General features: G+C 37.7%; 1 protein-coding gene and 1 non-coding gene across 2 annotated transcripts in view; one reads left to right on the plus strand and one right to left on the minus strand.

Moving 5' to 3' along the window:
* The window catches only part of RIOK1 (RIO kinase 1), a 30,195-nt gene that overhangs the window by 5,548 nt on the left and 9,770 nt on the right, over positions 1-14,877 (plus strand). Inside the window, exons 4-13 of the mRNA XM_015087002.3 lie at positions 1,076-1,145; positions 2,411-2,453; positions 5,352-5,444; positions 6,220-6,332; positions 6,440-6,520; positions 8,805-8,891; positions 9,289-9,426; positions 9,794-9,897; positions 10,104-10,210; positions 12,517-12,582. Of these exons, the coding sequence (XP_014942488.1) occupies positions 1,076-1,145; positions 2,411-2,453; positions 5,352-5,444; positions 6,220-6,332; positions 6,440-6,520; positions 8,805-8,891; positions 9,289-9,426; positions 9,794-9,897; positions 10,104-10,210; positions 12,517-12,582 (902 nt within the window). The remainder of the gene's footprint in view (positions 1-1,075; positions 1,146-2,410; positions 2,454-5,351; positions 5,445-6,219; positions 6,333-6,439; positions 6,521-8,804; positions 8,892-9,288; positions 9,427-9,793; positions 9,898-10,103; positions 10,211-12,516; positions 12,583-14,877) is intronic.
* On the minus strand, positions 8,378-8,450 carry TRNAE-CUC (transfer RNA glutamic acid (anticodon CUC)). Its single transcript has one exon. It is a non-coding gene; the product is annotated as a tRNA-Glu (tRNA).

Below are 14,877 nucleotides of genomic sequence, written 5' to 3' on the forward strand. Positions count from 1 at the left end.
TAATAATGTTTAGAGAAGATAAAAACTCCGTATTTAAAGACCTGGCTTTAGGAAGAGACTTCGGCTCCTGCTTTTTTAGCTGTTTGCTCCTCTGCTGTAAAAATATAAATTTACAGATATCTGTTCAAGTTTTCATCTGTTTTGTATTAAAGTAGCATTGTCTCAGACTAGAATGTTGAAAATACGTTGACCCTTGAACTTGGGGGTTGGGATGCTGACTCCATGCAGTTGAAAATCCACGTGTAACTTCTGACTCCCTCAAAACTTAACTACCAGTAGCCCACTGTTGACCAAAAGCCTCACTGATCACATAAACAGTTGATAAATACATTTTATATGTTATGTATGTTATATACTAAGTTCTTACAATAAAGGAAACTAGATAAAAGAAAATGAAAATGTTAAGTCATAAGAAATACATGTACAGTACACTACTGTGAAAAATCCGTATATAAGTAGATCTGCATAATTCAAACACATGTTCAAGTATCAACTGTACTAGAATATTGAATATAAATACATTTTGTTTTACTAGACACTTTTTATGTATGCATTAATCATTTAGTGAGCTGTTGAATGCAAGGAATCAGAATGTTGATTTGAACCACCACCTCTTAAATGCAGGATCATCTTTGTTTTGTGGAAGTTGATTCATTATAAACCTAGCACAGTGTCTCTCATATCCTATCACTGACCTATAACTTGAAATGAAACTGAAGTTTTTAGAGTTAAACTTGGAATTCGGGCAGTTTATATTCCCAAATTCGCCGTATAAAATATTAACAAGTGTCTGAAATTCAGCATATGCAGGTAAAGGATTTTGGGGAGATTCCTGGATCTGGGTTTCTGTGGCTCAAATTAGAGCTGTGATGATGACAGTGACAACACTTGTCACTAAGGAGACACAACTTCATGCTCAACATCTAAAAACATTAATAGTTTTTCATCATTAAAAGATACTCTATATGTAACAAAATATTTGGAAAATAGAGGAGGAAGAGGGAAAAAGTATTCTATTCAAATGTTGTCTTTTTGTCTTAACTGTTGTTTACATTGTGGATTTTTTAATTTTTAGATAAGCTAAATGTTACTGATTCTGTCATAAATAAAGTCACCGAGAAGTCTAGACAAAAGGAAGCAGATATGTAAGTAATATTTTAACTATAAAACATGGCGGATAGGGACTAATTCTAGACAAATGAGCATGGAAAGGATATTTCTTTATATGATTAAACCAGTTATTTTCTTTTTCTTTTTAGCTTAAATGAGGGTGTCCTTTCCTTAGTAAGTTGAGAATATTAAGTGAATTTTAAATGTGTGGTCAAACTATAATCTTGTGAAATTCACAATGTGCTCTTGGGAGGGTAATGGTAAACTAAAATGTAGATTCCAGTTTAAACTGAAGTGTTAAAGTGTGAAAATGCTTCCTTTTAAAAACTTATTAAAATTTTTCCCTTCCATGAAATGTTGTTAAATTTTTATTTTATTATTTTTAAATTTTTTTAAGTAGGCTCCATGCCCAGTGTGGAGCTTGAACTCACGACCAACCGAGCCACCCAGGCACCCCTCCATGAAATATTTTTAAAAATGTAAGGGAAGATTTAAAATTAAATAGTGATCTAATAAGAACAATTTCTATTTATTCTTCTCAAAACCAGTTGTTTAAGTGCAAGCTAACTTCTATATGCTAAAAACACTAGGGCATTGACATATTGTAGAAAATGACATTAAGTTTATACAACTAGCAGTGTTTGAACTTAAAAACCAACTTTCTTCTGACTAAAAATCACTTTTCTTCTGGTTTATTGCTATCCCCAAGAGATACCAGCCTTTTGAGAACTGCCATAGTCATCTGTTATTTCATAGAAGTGTCTGAATCTTTGTGTTTGAATCTTTGAGTTGAGGTTAGTGTGCTAATAGAATCAGTGTGTGGACTGAAGCCAGTCAGAGTCTGCATTTTAATGCAGAACTCAAGAACTGTCTTTAGATGACAAAAACCCGTGTCTTTGTAGAAAGGGACTCTAAAGAGAAGGTGATCTAAATGACTTTAAATCTCACATTAGATTAATAGAATCATTAAAGATTGAAAGACAATATTAACAGACCCAATGTTTCCTTTTTTGCAGCATGGTTCACCTTACCCCGGCTGCTCTCTTTATCTAATCCTTCTGAAATATGGATAGAATGATTTTTTTCTTACTGCAGATGTGCTCCTTTTGCTCTAGGGAACTGAACTGATGATTAAGGGGACACAAAGGAAGCAACATTGAGCATGACACGACAATGAGATTTTGAAATGGGTTATTAAAGAAAGTACCTACTTAGGAATTTTATGGGATTAGATACATTTTGAACTTTTTATTTTGGCTTCTGAATTTTGAATGTCACGTTCTTTTTTGGTTTTGGTTAGGTATCGCATCAAAGATAAGGCAGACAGAGCAACTGTGGAACAGGTACAATTTAAATGTGCTTTCATTTTAAGTAGGCATTATAAGTTCTCATTTTAAATTAGCACTTCTTTTCTCTTGGGATTATAGTTTGCATTCATTCTTCTTGCTTAATGCTAATGTTACCTAAAATTACTCCTTCTAGTTTTGAGTTTAGAAGTCTACATTTTGAGGGGCGCCTGGGTGGCTCAGTCAGTTGAGCGTCCGACTTCGGCTCAGGTCATGATCTTTGGTCCGTGAGTTTGAGCCCTGCGTCGGGCTCTGTGCTGACCGCTCAGAGCCTGGAGCCTGTTTCAGATTCTGTGTCTCCCTCTCTCTCTGACCCTCCCCCATTCATGCTCTGTCTCTCTCTGTCTCAAAAATAAATAAACGTTAAAAAAAAAAAGTCTACATTTTGTTTTATTGATAATAGATAACTTAGAGTCATGCCCCCCTCTGTGGCCACCATGTGGTGTTTTCATCTTCTATGAGGATGCAGAATTTACTGGAAGTCCAGAAATCTTTTGTCTTAAGCAAGATATGCAGGAATTTTGTGAGCTTTATTAGAAGGTACCTGTCACAAAGTGAAGGGATAGGGCAATGCCTTCAGATTTTCACTAGAAATCCCTTACTTGGTTTAGACATTATGCTGGTTTTATTCTTTCTGTTCAAGAATGGGGGAAATTTTTCCTAATTTTCCCATATGTAGAGAGTTGTGAATTGGATGTTAGCATTGGCTCCGATTTTTGACGTGAAGGTGGTAAAAAGGGTCAGAACATTGCTACTGCTATCTACCACCCTTCTCACCCCTACACAGAGGCACAAACATTTTGGAATAGTAGCCCCTATGATCCCCAGATCCTTGATATAAGATATGAACCCCCTGCTACTAGCCACCTCAGTCCCCAGCAGAGTAACACCCAACCTGAGCTCCAGAACCATTTGTGCAGTTGAAGAATTCCACCTGTAGTTGGGCAGGAGTGGGTCTGAGATCTGTGTCCTCCTTGTCCTCTCATTTATTTTGTGTGTGTGTGGTTGAAAACAAAGTGTATAGTCCAGCTTAGAGAAGTGAGGCAGCCATAATTTTCAAACACCCTAAAATAACAAAGGCAATAAATCCTTTTTTCCCCCTTTTTCAAAATTAATTTTGAATAAACAATGTATATCTTGGTCTTAAGCTGTCTTTTTAAATATGTATTTGTAAGGTTTATTCCATTCTCCTGTTTCTCTCCCCTATTTTGTTTTTAAGCCATTTTGGTACGTTGCTCCTCCTACGCCCCTGCCTTGTCTTCCTCCCAGTTTTGCAGCCACACAGGTGTCTGCCTGGATTCTCAGCGCGTCGCTTCCCTCTGCTGACCTGTGCAGTGAAGTGGGAATGTCAGTTAGGGCCCGTTAGCCCAATTCCCTTTCATTCCTCTCTAGTTGCCATAGTTGCAGTTTGGCTTTTTGTCCTGTAGTCTTTCCAGGGTTGTTTTGTTTTTATTAACCCTAGGTTTCTGGTATGGCCGTGGCTGCATCACTGAAGGATAGACCCTAAAGTATAGTTAGATTTGGCCACTTCACACTGTCTCTCTCTGTGGAGCTGGAGGGGCTGCTGTGAGTGTCCCTTGAAATTGCATGTAAATATCTGGCTGGTTGAGTTCAGGGATGGATGAGACCAGGCTTTAAATTCCTTGCTTTCTGTTAAAGAGGACTTTGGGATCCTTTTTACTCAAGATTGATTGCTCTAACTTTGAAAGAGACCCTTTCCCTGATTTACTCATCTATAGCAGAGGTGCACAGACTCTTTCTTTAAAGGGTTAAATAATAGGGGCGCCTGGGTGGCTCGGTTGAGCATCCAACTCTTGATTTCAGCTCAGGTTATGCCCACATTGGTCATGCTCCATACTCAGTGCAGATCCTGCTTGAGATTCTCTCTCTCCCTCGCCCCCCTTGTCCCGTGCCTCCCCAACCACCCACTCATGTGTGCGCGTGTTCTCGCTCTCTCTCTCTCAAATAAAAAATAAATGGGGTGCCTGGGTGGCTCAGTTGGTTATGTGTCCGACTTCTACTCAGGTCATGATCTCATGGTCCCCCATCGGGCTCTGTGCTGACAGCTCAGAGCCTGGAGCCTGCTTCAGATTCTGTGTCTCCCTCCCTCTCTGCCCCTCCCCTGTTCACGCTCTAACTCTTCTCTCAAAAGTAAACATTAACAATTTTTTTTTTAATAATAAATAAGGAGTTAAATAATAAATACTTCAAGCACTGTGGCTCACAATTTTTTTTTTTTAAGCAACTTTTAAAATGTAAAGACCATTCCTAGCTTGCAGAAAAAAAAGCCATGGCCTGGATTTGACTTCTGTGCTGTAGGGTGCTGACCCCAGTTTAAAGTTGCAAATCCAGTACAGTGACCACTGAGCACTTGAAACGTAGCTAGTCTGGATTGACATGTGCTATAAACATAAACCAGATTTTGAAGACTTGGTGTAAAAAAAGAATGTTAAATCTCTTACTGATAACTTTTTATATTGATTACGTGTTGAAATTGATAGTGTTTTAGATAGATTGCATTAAATAAAGTATATCAAAATTAATTTTACCTGCTACTTTTTGCTGCTTTTAGTGTGACTAGAAAATGTGAAACTGCTATGCAGCTTGCATTATATATTCTATTAGCTAATATCAGTCTAGAGTCCATTTCTGCTTCTGTTGAACTTGGTAGACTTTGACTTCTGTGTCTGAACGAACTTGTTGGTTTGTCTCTTGTTCCTTTGGCCTTCGTGTCGTATTTTATCTACTAAAAATCAGAATAAATAAAAACACCACAATTGAGACTGTCAGCCAGAATAGCATAGTATTTAAGCTCTTCAGTTTATTAATGGTCAGGTGCTTCAATGAGAAATACTTGATACTATCTTTCTGAACTTTCTATTTGCATTTTTTTAGGTGTTGGATCCTAGAACACGAATGATACTATTCAAGATGTTGACTAGAGGAATCATATCAGAGATAAATGGCTGCATTAGCACGGGAAAAGAAGTGAGCTTTTCTTTGGATGCCTGAATGTTTTCATGTTAGTTTTCTTATTTCAGATACCAAATGAAACTAAGGCACGTAGTAAATAAATGGTGCCTTTAAAAGAAAAGGAAAAAAAAAGCATGCACAAGTCAGGATAGTTTAATTAGTGTTTGTAAAAACAGCTTTATTAATATTTATGGCTAGGTAGGAAGTTGTGCACATAAATCGGCCTTTTCGCTATTGTTGCTGTACTGGATCACTGAGTCCAGGTAGTGCCCAGGGTAGGCATAGGTGGTCAGATTACTGCAGGCCCCAGTCCTTGCCACATAGTTACTATGGGAGGGGGGGCTTATAGTCTAGTTTCTGTGGATGAGCAAATCTCTTTCTCTGTTTTTCTTTGTACGTGGATATGGAGACAGACAGACAGACATGGCATTTGTAAATTAGCAACTCATTCTATGGGAAGCAGTCCTCAGTAAAATTCAGTTTATAAATCATGAGATGTAAGAATGTCTTGAAATATTTTTCACATACTTGAGATGCAAAGATGTTTGAAACTGCTTCATGCTTAATTATAAATTGGATCTTATATGTAAATTGGAGCTCTATTTACTGTACGTTTTGGTATGATGTTTCATATTTTAATTGATGTATTCAAAAGATGATATTTCTTCTACATGCTACTTCAGTTCACTTGACTTTGTTTTTTTGACTTTTGAGGATAGAATCAAACAGTTGAAAATTAAAATACTTTTGTTATTTTACACAAACTTATTTTGTTTTTGATGCAAAATAGGCTAATGTGTACCACGCTAGCACAGCAAATGGAGACAGCAGAGCAATCAAAATTTACAAAACTTCTATTTTGGTGTTCAAAGATCGGGATAAGTATGTAAGTGGGGAATTCAGGTGAGTGAGCTCAGATTCTTTTTCCAGTGGCCTGATTTCTATATCCTAAAAAAATAAAAACTAGAATCATAGAACGATTACAATAACAAGTGTTTTTCTTGTTCAAGATTTCGTCATGGCTATTGTAAAGGAAACCCCAGAAAGATGGTGAAAACTTGGGCAGAAAAAGAAATGAGGAACTTAATCAGGTGACTCTCGAGGGAGGGTGTCTGTGCTGTGCCAGGCATACTGGCCCCAGCTCCTTCTTGCTGACAAATCCCAGTGTGGTTCTGTGTAAAGGTGGGGACTCATAGTGCTGTTCAGTTGTGTTAGATCTGAGGTATGCAAAAGAAACCAATTTCTGGGCAAATAGAAACTACCTTATCTTCTCTGTTTTGAGAATCCGTTATAGAAAAATTTACATTTATTCAGCAAGGGTGAGTCGTTTGAAGCACCTTGGTAGCCATGTGAAAGCATTTAGAATTTATACGGAGGATGATAGGGGGCTGTTGCAGGACTTTATTTTATTTATTTATTTTTTTAATGTTTATTTTTGAGAGAGTGAGAGCGCAAGTGGGGAGAGGCAGAGAGACAGGGAGACAGAGGATTGATCTGAAGCAGGCTCTTTGCTGACAGCAGAGAGCCCAATGTGGGGCTTGAATTCACAAACCATGAGATCATGATGTGAGCTGAAGTCAGTTGCTTAACCGACTGAGCCACCCAAGCACCCCTAATTTATTTATGTAAATTCAAGTTAGTTAACATATAACGTAGTATTAGTTTCAGGAGTAGAATCAGTGATTCATCACTTACATGTGACACCCAGTGCTCACCCCAAGTGCCCCCCTTAATACCCATTGCCCATTTGGCTCCATCCACCCACCCAGTGCCCTCCGGCAACCCTCAGTTTGTTCTCTGTATTTAAGAATCTTACAGTTTATCTGTCTGTTTTTATCTTATTTTTCCTTCCCTTCCCCTATATTTATCTGTTGTGTTTCTAAAATTTCACATGTGAATGAAATCATATATTTGTCTTCCTCTGCCTGATTTATTTCGCTTAGCATAATACACTCTAGTTCCATCTACGTTGTTGCAAATGGCAAGATTTCATTCTTTTTCATCACTGAGTAGTATTCCATTTTATATATATCGTATCTTTACCCATTCATCTGTTCATGGACATTTGGGCTCTTTGCATAATTTGGCTATTGTTGATAGTGCTGCTGTAAGCATTGGAGTACGTGTACCCCTTCAAATCAGCATTTTTTTTTTTATCCTTTGGATAAATACCTAGTAGTGCAATTGCTGGGTCGTAGGGTAGTTCTATTTTTACTTTTTTGAGGAACCTCCATACTGTTTTCCAGAGTGGCTGTTGCAAGATTTTAAACAGGGAAGTAACACAATCTGGTGGTGAGACTGATGGGTTATTTTGTCATAGGTATTGGAGTTTAGACAGTTTTGCTAGGTCCTAAACTCTATTATAGTTTCTTTTTCTTATTTCTATCCAGTTGTTTTTAAAAAATTTTTTAATGTTTGTTTATTTTTGAGAGAGAGACAGAGCCTGAACAAGGGAGGGACAGAGAAAGAGGGAGAGACAGAATCTGAAGCAGGCTCCAGGCTCTGAGCTATCAGCACAGAGCCCGACACGGGGCTCAAACTCACAAACCACGATGTCATGACCTGAGCTGAAGTCGGATGCTTATCCAACTGAGCCACCCAGGCACCCCTCCTCTTTCTATCCAGTTTTGGACATGTTTATGTATTATTCTTTGTGCTGATCCTTTTATATCAAGTGAAGGCAACTTGCTTAGCTGAGATGAAGTTTTTCAAAAAATTTGAAGTATTTTTTTCTCTTTCAAATAACTTTTAACTTTGTATGTGCCATACAGAGGTAACATACATTGGATACTTTAGTATTAAATCCTTATTTTGAAAGTCCTTCTGAAATCTTCCTGTGTTCAGTTAGCTAGCTAGATGTTAGGTATGAGTTCAACCGTGTTTTGTTTTGTTTTGTTTTGTTTTGTTTTGTTTTGTTTTGTTTTGTTTTGTTTTGTAAGTAGACTCTGTGCCCAACATGGGGCTCAAACTCATGACCCTGAGATTGAGAATCGCATGCTGTACCAACTGAGCCAGCCAGGCACCCTGAGTCCAACTGTTTTTATTAATCATTGTTTAGCTAGTTAGCTGAAAAGACATACCTGCTGTATCTCATCAGTTCTGAGATGCACATTTGACAGGTTAACATCTCTGGAATGGGACCGAGTGTTAGAGACTGTGAGTAGTTGAATTGCCAGTGTTGTGTCATTCTTGGTCGTGCATCATGGTGTCACCTAAAAATCACTGGGGCCCTAGAGTTTATGACAAACAATAATACAGTTGAAACATGTTGGCGCTGCCTCCTAACAGTGATACTAATCTTCTGTAGCCATTATAATTTGCTTTAGATGCTGTGTCACCTTCTCACTTGTCCTTTTACCTGTTTGAATATCACAGGCTAAACACTGCACAGATCCCATGCCCAGAACCTATCCTGCTAAGAAGTCATGTTCTTGTCATGGGTTTCATTGGTAAAGATGACATGTGAGTACGTAGAAGGCCTAATAATTACATGCTCAGAATGGTATTTTTAAGTGCTTTGAAGTATACAGTGTATAAATATTTCCCATTTAAATAGCTCCTTTTGAAGTATTTGATAGGATTTTTTTTACTGTATGAGTGCATAGAGTTAATTTATTCTACCTTTTTTAAGTCCCCAAATGCTTCAGAATAACAAAGTTCACCCTGTTTCTGAGAAATGTTTTGTATAGTAGGCTGCAAGAGCACTTGTTTCTTGACAGCTTGTTGAAATGGTACATCTGTCATGAGCCAAATTGTTCAGCGATGAGTTGTCGAAAAGAAGTGCATGTAGCAATGTAGTCTAAAGCAGGAAAACTTGTTCTGGGGCATTTTATCTTAGTTCATTTGATTTTTATTCAAGGCCAGCGCCACTGTTGAAAAGCGTCCAGCTGTCAGAATCTAAGGCTCGGGAGTTGTATCTGCAGGTCATCCAACTCGTGAGAAGAATGTATCAAGACGCCAGACTCGTCCACGCGGATCTCAGTGAATTTAACATGCTGTGAGTGCATTTTGTCCTTTAGGAGCCACCTGCGTGGTGTTTCATGTCCTTTAAAAAAATAAAATCCCAATCTAAGAAGTCATTTTTAAATTTTAAAGTTTTAAAGTTGGCTTCCATGCGGTCATAGTAGAGGATGTGTTCTCTGCCTCTGGTGACCTCAGTCGCAGAATTGACCATCTGATCATTAACAGGCTTCTAGGACTTTGGAAATTTTCTCGGTTTTCATCTCTTGTTAGTCAAGCGGCCTCTTATCCTTACCCACCTTGTTCATCTTATTGGTTATTTCCCTTGCTTTTAAAGTAGAATTTTTTAAGCAAGGAATGCAGGAAAGTAGTAGCATCCAAGTCCCTGTGTGTCTGGCCCACAGGTACCATAGCGGAGGTGTGTACATCATTGATGTTTCCCAGTCCGTGGAGCATGACCACCCACATGCCTTGGAGTTCTTGAGAAAAGACTGTGCCAATATCAACGGTGAGTGGGAATTGGAGTTTCCAGCCAGCTTGTTTGTATAGTGGTTTTGCACTGTTAAGCTGTTGATACGGCCCTAAATCATTTGATACAGCGATTACCATTTGCTAGGAGATTGTATATTTTTATTCATCTCTTTGTTCCTCTGTAAAGTAGTTGGAATAAACCTTTTCCCTCATAAAGCTATCATTATATTTTCCTTCCAACAGATTTCTTTTTGAAGCACAGCGTTGCCGTGATGACTGTGCGGGAACTCTTTGAATTTGTCACAGATCCATCCATTACACATGAGAACATAGATGCTTATCTCTCAAAGGTGAGATGGGGCGAGGAAGGGAAAGGGCAGAAAATGGCAATAGTAATTTGCACTTACATGGCGCTTCTAGGGACTCAGGTTGCTTAGCATATGTTCATTTTGACAGCTTCCTGAGACCTTTTCCTTCTGATTTCACAGATAGGGAATCAAAAGTACAGTAAAAGGCCAATGAGAAAGCCAGGTTTCTTGACATGAAGCATTGGGCAGGATTACATAGACTGCCAAAGTTCATGAATGTTTAGTAAGAGACCTGTTCGCTTTTGGTATTTCCCTTGTTTCTCAGAGGTCTTTCTGAATCCTAGAATTTTTGAAAGTGTGGTAAAACGTACATAGCATAAAACTTGCCATTGTAACCATTTTTAAGTGTACATGTCACTTAAGTGCATGCACTATGATGTGCCGCCACCGTCCATCTCAGAACTTTTCTCCTTGTGCAAAATAGAAACTCTGTGCCCATTAAACATTAACTCCTCTTTCTTCCCTCCCACAGCCCATCCTACTTTCTGTCTGTGATGTTGCCTACTCTAGGTACCTCACATAAGTGGAATCAAGCTGTTTGTTTCTGTTTCTGGCTGACTTGATCCCCTTAGCGTAATGTCCTCAAGATTCATTGGTGGCATGCAGCACATTTTGTTTATCCATTCGTGTGTGGATGGACACTTGAGTTGCTTCTACCTTTCAGCTGTTGTGAATAATGCTGCTATGAACACGGGTGCACAAATACCTCTTCAAGACCCTGCTTTTATTTCTTTTGGGCGTATACCCAAAAGTGGAATTGCTGCATTATATGGTAATTCTGCTTTTAATTTTAATACTGTTTTCCTTAGTGGCTATACCATTTTACATTGCCACCCAACACTGTGCAAGCATTCCAGTTTCTCCACGTACTCACATCCTCGCCATTTTCTGGTTTTGTTTTCCTGTTGGTGTTTTCCTGTTTTTGGAACAGCTATCCTGGTGAGGGTGAGGTGGTGTCTTATAGTTGTTAATTTGCATTTCCCTGATGATTAGTGATGTTGAGCATCTGTCTTTTCACATGCTTGTTGGCATTTATAGATCTTTGGGGAAATGTCATCCACTTTTTTGCGCATTTTTAAATGGGATTGTTTTTTGTTGTTGAGTTACAGGAGTTCTTTATATATTCTGAATAGTAACCCCTTATCAGATGATCTGTGATTTATAGATACTTTCTCCCATTCTTTGGGCTGCCTTTTCCCTCTCTTGGTCACACACTTTTGATTTTGGTGTCAGTGTATCTGTTTTTACTTTCGTTGCCTCTAAATCTTAGAATACTGAATACATGGCATATATGCCCCAAAACAGTTTTCCAGGTTTTATCATACCCTGTTTGTATTCTCCCCTTTCCTTGGAATGCCTTCCCATTTCTACCTTTGCACATTTTGCTCTGCCTAGTGAATGTTAGAGCTCAGTTCAAAAAGCTTTCTCCAGGAGGAATCAGGCAAAAATCATTGTTTCCACGGGTGTATTTCCCATATTATGTGAGCCTGTAATAGAAGTAGTTGTACTGCATTCTGTTATTAAGTTCTTTTTAATGTTGTCACCCTTTACTAGACCATGAACTGTTAAGGGACAGGAGTTCTCTTCTTGTATTGCCTGTACCTCAGTCAGTACTGGTGCATACTAAGCAATTGCATATATTAATTGGATAAATGGTATCATTTTTATTTCTAAACTCTTAAGCACTAATTTTAGTGTCTGAATGTAAAACAAAAAAACCTAGTACCACAATTTTTTCCTCTTTCCTGTATATTCTAAGTAGAGAACGAATCCAATTTTACAAGCCAGAAGACTCTTGTAAAATCTGTCACCTTAGTGTCAGTCATCGTTTGTTCAAAGAGCTTTCTTTGGTGGTTGATGCTTCCACAGCATTAGAGACACATACTCAAAAGGACAATCCACCTTTCCTCTTTCATTTCTTTCATTGACTATTCAAGAATTAAAGAATAGGTCTTTCATTCTTTGGGTCTCAGTTTTCTGTTAGTAAATGTTTTTGCTAATCATTTAAACATTAGGAAAAGTAGTTTTACTCTTAAGGAAAGGGGTGGGGATCCCCTGAGGCTAGATGAGTTTGATTTATTCTGTTACTTGTGAGCTTCCCGAAGCCTTTTTGGTGAGGTCTGACTGAGAGAGCTAACCTGTATCACTAGAGGTCACTGAGTCTTTTCTTTCAGAAGTGTAGAGGTGATACTGGTAAAAATGAGAGCAGGTTTATACTAAAATTGAGAGATGGATGCATCTTCTATAGGTTGAATATAAAGGAAAGTAACTTTTGATTTCTTTCCAAGGCTATGGAAATAGCATCTCAAAGGACCAAGGAAGAAAGGTCCAGCCAAGATCATGTGGATGAAGAGGTGAGATTTATTATCTACTCACAGGCTTAGGAAACACTGAGTTTTGTTTGTGTTTTTGTTTTTTGTTTGTTTGTTTTAAGGGCATGCTAGGTCACAAACTTGATTTTAAGAGAGAAGCAGTTTTCAAATGACTGTTTTCCTTGTGCATAATTTAACTGAGCCAGATTATATAAATACATTTCACTACATCATTCCACTCAGCAGCCTATGAGACAATCTTTCTAGGTAGAGAACTTTATTTACTTGAAGAATAATTGATGTGCAGTATTATATTACTTTCAGGTGTACAGCACAGTGATTCAACATTTATATACATTACTAAATGGTCACCACAATAAGTCTAGTTCCCATCTGTCACCATACATAGTTATTACAATATTATTGACCGTATTCCCTATGCTGTATTTTATATGTGACTTATTTTAAAACTGGAAGTTTGTACCTCTTAATCCCCTTCACGTATTTTGCTCTGCCCCTCATCCTCTCCCCACCTGGCAACCACCAGCTTGTTCTCTATATTATGAGTCAGTTTCTGTTTTGTTTTTTTTAGAATCCACATATAGGTGAAGTCTTATAGTATTTGTCTCTCTCTTTTATTTCACTTAATGTAATACTCTTGAGGTCTGTCCATGTTATCACAAATGACAAGATTTCATTTTTTTTTTTTTACTAATAATTTCATTTTACTGTGTGTGTATGTGTATCCACATACATACATGCACTCCATTTTCTTTGTTGATGGACACTTAAGTTACTCCCTTATCTTGGCTTTTGTAAATAATACTTCAGTGAACATAGGGTACATCTGTCTCTTTGAATTAGTATTTTTATTTTCTTTGGTTATATACTCAGAAGAATTGCTGAATTTTATGGTAGTTCTGTTTTTAATTTTTTGAGGAACCTCCATATAGTTTTCCATAGTGGCTGCACCAGTTTGCATTCCCACCAGCAGTGCATGGGGATTCTCTTTTCTCTATACCCTTGCCAATACTGATTTATTTTTGATACTAGCCATTCTGACTGGTGTGAGGTGATATCTCATTATGGTTTAGATTTGTATCTCCCTGATGATAAGTGATCCTGAGCATCTTTTCATGGGTAAGTTGGCCATCTGTGTGTCTTTGGAAAAATCTCTGTTCAGGTCCTCTGCCCATTTTTTAAATCAGATTGTTTTGTTGTTGGTGGTAAGTTGTAGGAGTTCCTTACATAGTTTAGATATTAACCCTTTATTAGATGTATCATTTGTAAATATTTTCTCCCATTCGGTAGACTGCCTTTTCGTTTCGTTGATGGCTTTGTTTGCTGTGAAAAAGCTTTTTAAGTTTGATGCAGTCCCATTTGCATATTTTTGCTTTTGTTGCCCTTGTCTGAGGAGACAGATGCAAAAAATGTTGCCAACACTGTTGTTTAACTTTACTGCCTTTATTTTCTTTTAGGAGTTTTATAGTTTTGGGTCATACATTTAGGTCTTGGCTCTACTGTGAGTTTATTTTTGTGTATGGTGTAAGAAAGTGGTCCAGTTTCATTCTTTTGCATGTGGCTTCCAGTTTTCCCACCACCATTTGTTGAAGAGACTGTCCTTTCCCCATTGTGTGTTCTTACCTCCTTTGTTGTAAATTCATTGACCTTATATGCATGGGTTTATTTCTGGCTTATTTATTCTGTTTCCTTGATCTATGTGTCTGTTTTTGTGCTAGTGCTATACTCTCTTGATTATAATATGTTTGTAGTGTAGTTTGAAATCAGAGAGTATAATACTTGAGATAGAGCACGTTTTTAAAGAAGCTATTGAAACATCTGACTCAAAAAGGAAAATCCTGTTTCAGTTCGTGACTGTGAATTTTAAAATGATTTATATGTTGATTTCAGTAACACTGTAGATTTTAAATATTTATGGTAAAAAAGAAAATTGTTTTAGCCTTGAAGATCAGTGGATTTTTTGTGAGTGTGATCCATGTTCTCACAACTATTAGTGTGGTGGATGACTATAAGGCACCCTATATTTATCACCAATTCTGAACCCTTTTCACCATAGCACAGGACAGACAATATTTCTATGTAAGAACATGTTCCTTTGTAAGGCATAACCAGGGGCAGCACTTGCTAATGCAACTCCATTCCTTCCTTTCCCACTCAGAAAAGCTTTTGAGAATGTAAATGAAGGGAGAGAGGTGTTATTTTAAGGGTAACTTCAAATCATTTCATATTTTATTGTTAGTAACAAATTCCTTTTGGCACACCACACAGCAGATGTAAACACCAGTGTGTGCGGAGAGCCTGGCTGAAAATCAGTGT

The sequence above is a fragment of the Acinonyx jubatus genome, chromosome B2 (genome assembly GCF_027475565.1).
Source record: "Acinonyx jubatus isolate Ajub_Pintada_27869175 chromosome B2, VMU_Ajub_asm_v1.0, whole genome shotgun sequence".
Taxonomy (NCBI): domain Eukaryota; kingdom Metazoa; phylum Chordata; class Mammalia; order Carnivora; family Felidae; genus Acinonyx; species Acinonyx jubatus.